The following is a 7,693-nucleotide window of genomic DNA, read 5'->3' as shown; positions in this document are numbered from 1 at the left end:
GAATACAAATGTATGCATCATATTATATGTTTCAAAGAATTTTATTATAGGTCTTAGAGTGGATTGGCTAACTAAAGTTCCCGAATGCTAAAAGGGAAGGGAGTCCAGCTCCACACCCTATGATTTGAAGGACTGAGTAAGACTTTCCAGAAGTGGAATGGCAGGGTGATTAATAACATCAGCCACTAAGCCAGGCACACAAAGAAGTTTGTAATTAACTATTAAAATGTATGTATTGTCGTTGTGAAGTTGCCTTTCGCACAAAAATATTGTGTGTGTGTCCACCATTTTAATTAAAATAAAATTACTTGTTATTTCTCTCAGCTGTTGTTTCCAAGAAGTAAAGGTGATTTTAAAATAAATCAACACAATTTTCTTTGGTTCTCCTATGCATTTAAGGAGCATACTGAAGGTGATATGAATCTTCCTTCTCTTTCATAAGACTGCTTTTCTCCCAGTGTTTTCTTCTGTGGTGATTTTTTTACTGGTCAGCAGGTGACTCACAGGAAATGACAAGCAGCTGAAGAACATTGTACCAGGATTGGGCGGTGGGGGAGGGGGAGGATTCCTTGCCTCTCATTTTCTCCCACCTTTTTTTCCTGGGAGGATGCTAGGAGGAATAGGAGAGAAATGCTATATACATATTAAAAATCCCTATGGTAGCTGCTGAGAAGAAATATAATTTGAGAATCAGTTGTACACATTTTAGAAATTTTGGGATAAAAATGTTTTGGCAAAAGCATTTATGTTTTTCAGAAATAAGTCTGCTGTTTCCATAAATAGCAGCTAAGGCATTCGTTGGCAGACCCCAAGTGCATTTTGGTAGCATTCCTATTATGTGGTTGTATCACCCTCTCCCTCCTTCTCCATCTTTAGTTCCAACGCTAAAACTGGTCCGTCTTACAATTTGGTCATTGGTTCTGCTCAGGTGGGGATTTGACTCTAGAGCAGGAAGGAGAAAGATAAAATTGCCTGGAATTCAACACTTAGAATCGGTTGGAGACAGCTTTTAATTTCAACCTGCATTCATTCTCCTGTAGCTAACTTAATTGCTTTCTTTCTTTTTAGAATCACTGCTTAAATTTGAGAACCAAGTGGGAAAGTTCCTTGGACTGTTTGTGGATAAAAGCACAGTCTTGGGGGACAACAACAAAACTAAAAACCCTCTCTTCTCCCACTCTGTCCTCTCTTTAACCCCCACCCCCATTTTTTTCTGTTGGGTTTCACAGACCCTGAGAGTGGCTTTCAAATATCTCCAAAACTCCTCGTGCCTTTTCTTCATCTTCCTTTAAGCTTGGAATAGGCTTTCCCCCCTCCTGCTCAAGTCCCCCACACCCATTGGAGCCAGGTCAAAAGTTCCACCCTCCCTGGGAACATGCTTGTCTACACCAATCTAAAATTTTCTTGTGCACTTCTGATGTTTGATTTCACATTTTGCCTAGACCTCTTTTTGGTCAGTTAATCATCACTGTTACTTTTTTTCTTTTTTAACCTGTGGTACAGGATCATTTTGTTTTTATGTGTTGATGTGTTTTGTCTCTTCAGTTGTTTTGTAGACTTTTTGCAGCCATGGACTAGTTTATGCTTTCTCGTTCCTTTCACTGTGTCTTGTGCATTGTGGGCATTCAATAAACAGTTATGTGTGGTGGTGCTCTTACATCACAGAAGCTGAGCAGGATTTACTGGTTTATCTATTAGTAATTGGTCAGGTCTGATATGTGTGAAGTCATTGATGGCCAGACACTTCCTGGAATATTAATAGTTATGGCCCAGCCAGTGTGGCTCAGTGATTGAGCATTAACCTATGAACCAGGAGTTCACAATTCAATTCCTGGTCATGGCACATGCCCAGGTTGCGGGCTCAATCCCCTGTGTGGGACATGCAGGAGGCAGCAGATCAATGCTTCCCTCTCATCATTGATGTTTCTATCTCTCCCTCTCCTTTCCCCTCTGAAATCAATAAAAACATTAAAAAATAGTAATGCTTTGTGTCTAAAAGTGTTTTTATACATGCCGAGTTTTATATGCAAAATGCCAAGACAAGGAGAGCACAAGCCACTTGTTTCCTTGTAGGGGCGATGGCTTGCTTTCCTAAAGCTCCCCAACCGTCTGCTGCTACCTGTCTGTGTGACCACATGCAGGAACTTGTCAGGCTGCCATTGTTGCCTGCTGTCCACGGGCTTCCAGGGAGAGGCAGTCTGGAGATGCACTGGCTCTTCACAAAGAAATGAGGGTAGTCCAGCTTTGGTCTCTGCCCACCTCTGATTTAGCTGCTCTGGCTGGTGAGATGCTTAGCAAGGCTTCATGGCTGGCGGAAGAGGATGCGCCTACCAGATCATTAGACATCCTTAAAGATTCTTCCTCTTTCTAACAAGCAGAGTGAAAGTAATGGCACACAGGAATAAAACTATTTTCAAATAACCTCCTGGTCCTGCAAAGCAATAGATCCCAATCAAATTAAATCTGATTATATGTTGCCAACTCATCTGAGATAGTAGATATCTATTTTTTCCTCAGTTTACAAGGAGGATCAATTATAATAAGTTCAATAATAAACTTGTTCCATCTCCTCCTCTTCCTCTTTTTCTACCTCCTCCTTTTCCTCCTTCGCCTTCTCTACCTCCTCCTCCTCCTCTCTTTTTATTTTCAGGCCCTGACATGAAGAGCTTACTAATTGTTGCTGGTATAATTTGAATAAAGGACCGCATACACCAGTGATGGCGAACCTACGACATGCATGTCAGAAGTGACACACAAACTCATTTTTTTGGTTGATTTTTCTTTGTTAAATGGCACTTAAATATATAAAATAAATATCAAAAATATAAGTCTTTGTTTTACTATGGTTTCAAATATCAAAAAATTTATATATGTGACACGGCACCAGAGTTAAGTTAGGGTTTTTCAAAATGCTGACACGCTGAGCTCAAAAGGTTCGCCATCACTGGCATACACAATGATCATTTAAGCTCATTCAAATTCTATGACACAGCAAATAAATATTAAGATAAATAAATGAGAAAGATCATAACTAATATTTCAGCATAAATTATCTTCCTTGAGTCTTTTATGTCTTTCTTGAGTTTTTCTATGAAAACTATATAAAATGTAGAATATTTTATCTATTATCTGACAAAATGCCATGTGTTCTTGCTTTTTCTGAAGGAAACATTCAATTGCTCTGAATATGGAAATGGATCTTGCCCAGAAGACAAAAGGCCACTGGGTGTCCGAGTCGCCATGTACTCGCTGATGGCGGGAGCCATATTCATCACGGTGTTTGGCAATCTTACCATGATAATTTCCGTTTCCTACTTCAAGCAGCTTCACACTCCAACCAACTTCCTCATCCTCTCCATGGCGGTCACTGATTTCCTCCTGGGGTTCACCATCATGCCTTACAGTATGATCAGATCGGTGGAGAACTGCTGGTATTTTGGGCTTACATTTTGCAAGATTCATTACAGTTTTGACCTGATGCTTAGCATAACATCCATTTTCCATCTTTGCTCGGTGGCCATTGATCGATTTTATGCCATCTGTTACCCTTTACGGTATTCCACCAAAATGACGATTCCAGTCATTAAACGGTTGCTACTTCTCTGCTGGTCCGTCCCAGGAGCATTTGCATTCGGGGTGGTCTTCTCAGAAGCCTATGCTGATGGAATAGAGGGTTATGATATCTTGGTGGCTTGTTCCAGTTCCTGCCCAGTGATGTTCAATAAGTTATGGGGAACCACAATGTTTGTGGCGGGTTTCTTCACGCCTGGGTCTGTGATGGTGGGGATTTATGGCAAAATCTTTGCAGTATCCAGAAAACATGCTCATGCAATCAATAACTTACCAGAAAATCAAAATAATCAAATGAGGAAAGATAAAAAAGCAGCCAAAACTTTGGGCATAGTGATGGGTGTTTTCTTATTATGTTGGTTTCCCTGTTTCTTCACAATTTTATTGGATCCCTTTTTGAATTTCTCTACTCCTGTAGTTTTGTTTGATGCCTTGACATGGTTTGGCTATTTTAATTCTACATGTAATCCCTTAATATATGGTTTCTTCTATCCCTGGTTTCGCAGAGCACTTAAGTACATTTTACTGGGTAAAGTTTTCAGCTCACATTTCTATAACACTAACTTATTTACTCAAAAAGAAACAGAATAGACTTGTTCTGTATGAGTGATTCAAAGAAAAAGAAATGAAACTAAGACGAATTAAGTCTCTTAAAGTGTGTGTATGTGCATGTGTATGTGTGTGTATGTGTGTGTACGTGTGTGTATGTGTATGTGTATATGTATGTGTGTGTATGTGTGTGTATATGTATGTGTATGTGTGTGTGTAATTTTGGCTATCGTGGAAAGCTCTTAGCTCCTTAGGCTTGCAGAGAAAAAAAGAGGAATTTTCTCTTTTAACTAAAAATCCCCCCTTTTCAGAATGATTTATATGCCCATCACTTCCAGGTAGAGGAAAAAAAGTGTCAGAAAGGCGAGAAGAAGCTGCTGAAAAGCCAGGGATGGGATGAAGGGAAGGGATCAAAAAACAAGCTAAGCTTGAGGATTGCTGCCCTCTTTCAGCACCACACACACTTTGTGTGGTATTTCCATTTACCTTTTCTTCTGCAGTGTCTGAGCAGATGTATTGTGACACATCAACAACTAAAAATTATAGCTAAGTGAATACCAAATTAACAATTTCAAAAACGCATACTCTGTCAGAAATCAGTCATTGGTTAGCTGAGAGTTAAGCCTTGACTAGATTTTACTGTTGTGAGATTAAATGTTCTTTTTAAATGAAAGAAGAAACAGGAACTGTGTAACTGAGGCCACAGATTCAACCAACGTTTTCATTTATGTGTCATTCTAATTATAACAATTTCTGTTTTATTAGCAGGAGACTTCTATTCAGGGCCTTCTTTTCTTCCTCAGGCTTATCCACATTTTGTATTGCTAATTAGTATCCTGATTTTTAATAAATATTATATATATATATATAGTTGTTCCAAATATAGTATCAACTTCCTGAATGTAAGACTTTTTGTTGCAATTTATGGTATCATTTTCTTTAAAATGATTGTGTCATATTGGTTAGCAGTTACATTTTCTGTTTCATGAAATAATTAAAATAAATAATATAAAAGTAAATATAAAAGTTGTCTTTTATTCCCTTTTGCTTATTATCTATCTATCTATCTATCTATCTATCTATCTATCTATCATCTATCTATTATCTATCTATCTATCTATCTATCTATCTATCTATCTATCTATCTATCATCTAGCTATCTATTTGTGTGTGTGTGGGCACACATGTGTGTATGTGTTTGAATAATAGAATAGTGAGAGAAGAAAACATAGAACATTAATATTTGTAGGGTGGGGAGGCCTCAAGTTATATTACATTTGTTATTCAGTGTCTTTTTAACTGTAAGTTGAAACTCATCAATAACTTGTGAAATTTAGTGGTCAGCGGCAAGTGGTGTGCAGTTGATGAGTTTCTTAGTGTATATTAAAAATAATCTTCATTTAGCTAATTTCAAGCTATGGATGTAATGTCAGCTGCCTCTCAAAATTTTTGAAAAGTTAACCTATTCTTACAAGTGGGCATGAGTGGTTCCAGCATATTACTGACTGCAGATAACATTTTTAATGAAAAGCAAACTAGAATAGAAGAAAATAGATAATCTTAAATTTATCACTTGCACTGAGGGTAAATATTGCCTTATAAATTTTTAATTTTATTTATATACTAGAGGCCTGGTGCACGAAATTTGTGCACAGGACAGTTGTCTCTCAGCCCGGCCTGCACCCTCTTCAATCCAGAACATCCCTCTCACAATCCAGGACCACTGGCTCCTAACCACTCACCTGCCTGCCTGCCTAATGCCCTCAACTGCCCTCTCCTGCTGGCCTGATCGCCCCTAACCCCCTGACACCCTGATCTTGCCCCTAACTGATCTCCCCTGCCGGCCTGATCGCCCCTAACTGCCTCTGCCTCGGCCCCCACCACTATGGCTTTGTCCAGAAGGAAGTCGAATGTCTGGAAGATGGCCAGTTGACCCGGTCTAATTAGCATATTACCCTTTTATTAGTATAGACTAGAGGTCCGATGCACGAAATTCGTGCAAGAGTAGGCCTTCCATCCTCTAGCTGCCAGCACCGGCTTCCCTTCAGCACCTGGGACCCGGCTTCCCGTGCAGCCCCAGCTTCTTCTGGAAGGTCATCCGGAAGGACGTCCAGTCTAATTAGCATATTACACTTTTATTATTATAGATGCAGGTTCAGGCCGAAACCGGCTCTCTGACATCCTCCAAGGGGACCCATATTGTGAGAGGGTGTAGGCCAAACCGAGGGACCCCACCGGTGCATGATCAGGGCTGGGGAGGGATGCAGGAGGTTGGCCAGCCAGGGAGGGCTCCAGGGCAAGTCTGGCCCATCTTGCACAGTCCCAATCGGCCAGACCCCAGAAGCAAGCTAACCTACTGGTCAGAGCATCTGCCCCCTGGTGGTCAGTGCACCTCATAGTGAGCGGTTGAGCAGCCTTAGCATATCATTAGCATATTTGCTTTGACTGGTTGAATGGACAACTGGACACTTAGCATATTAGGCTTTCATTATATAGGATATGTTTTGTGTATGTGTTTTTGCATATCTAAGTAAACTGTTTCACCAAAATACTTTTTGTTTAATTTCTTCATTTGCAACACTTCAATGAACAAATTAATTTTTTCTCTTTGTGGAAAACTTTACATAATTGCCCCCAAATTTGCTTTGACCTTAGTCCATTGCACAGATCACAATTAAACAGTGATCACTCAGCTGTCAGTTTAAGTGCTAGTCTTGCCTAGCTGCCCCCACATGGGCCTGCACATGTTGTCTACTGCCTTCCATCAGTCCCTTCCCTACAGCTTGTAGGGTAGAGGTGGAATAGTAGAGCTTTTTTGAAGTGGTGAAAGAGACTGCAAGTGCAAAATAAATGGAAAAAAGAGAATTTTCAAGAACAGAGATATTAAAGCCAGATACTTTTATGAGATTTAATATGGTTTATTGGATACTATTGAGTACTTTTTTTAGTAATTTTCTTAATGAAATGGTTATGTTTTGGAATTTAAACATGCACATACACATAAAGACTTTTTGTTTTTATTTTAAGAGACCAATTACTAAGAAATGAGTAAAATCGCTTTGTTGGAGTGGCTCCATGCTTGAGCATCGACCAATGAACTAGGAGGTCATGGTTTGATTCCTGGTCAGGGCACATGCCCAGATTTCAGGTTCAGTCTCTGATAGGGGGCTATGCAGGAAGTCGCTCATCAATGATTCTCTATCATCATTGATGTTTCTATCTCTCTCACCCTCTCCCTTCCTGTCTGAAGTCAATAAAAATATATTTTAAAAAATAAATTAGTAAAATAGATTTTAGCCTTACTGTAAAGTAGAATTATTTTGAATCAATGTTTATTAAATTTACGTATCAGTTCATTAATATATGACTTTAGAAAATAAAGCTAAATAGCTTGGTGTAAGGTTGCCTGCTGACATTTATTGGAAAGGAGTTTATGACTGTCCTTTTTATAGAATGATGATGTTTGTGGTGGTGGTTATTGTTTGAGCTGGTGCTTACAGATGAAATAAAAAATTGGCAGTCCTATGTAGACCATAATGTTTCTTATTTTTTTTCTCTCTTCTTTTATTAGAAT

At 39.2% G+C, this 7,693-nt stretch overlaps 1 protein-coding gene across 1 annotated transcript; it reads left to right on the top strand.

Annotated features, from left to right (window-relative positions):
* The first annotated feature begins 3,150 nt into the window (after positions 1-3,150).
* LOC118660412 (trace amine-associated receptor 2) lies at positions 3,151-4,951 on the top strand. The gene has a single exon (XM_036317810.1). It carries the CDS (start codon positions 3,241-3,243, stop codon positions 4,159-4,161), a length of 921 nt encoding a protein of 306 aa, XP_036173703.1. The 5' UTR covers positions 3,151-3,240; the 3' UTR covers positions 4,162-4,951.
* Positions 4,952-7,693: the final 2,742 nt, after the last annotated feature.

Source organism: Myotis myotis, unplaced genomic scaffold (assembly GCF_014108235.1).
Source record: "Myotis myotis isolate mMyoMyo1 unplaced genomic scaffold, mMyoMyo1.p scaffold_m19_p_7, whole genome shotgun sequence".
Classification (NCBI taxonomy): Eukaryota; Metazoa; Chordata; class Mammalia; order Chiroptera; family Vespertilionidae; genus Myotis; species Myotis myotis.
The sequence above is the reverse complement of the archived record's forward strand: the minus strand, read 5'-3'. Positions and strand labels throughout refer to the sequence as shown.

Bases quoted from the DNA above. Each gene is read 5' to 3' on its own strand.
- LOC118660412 (XM_036317810.1), top strand. From the start codon at position 3,241: ATGTACTCGCTGATGGCGGGAGCCATATTCATCACGGTGTTTGGCAAT.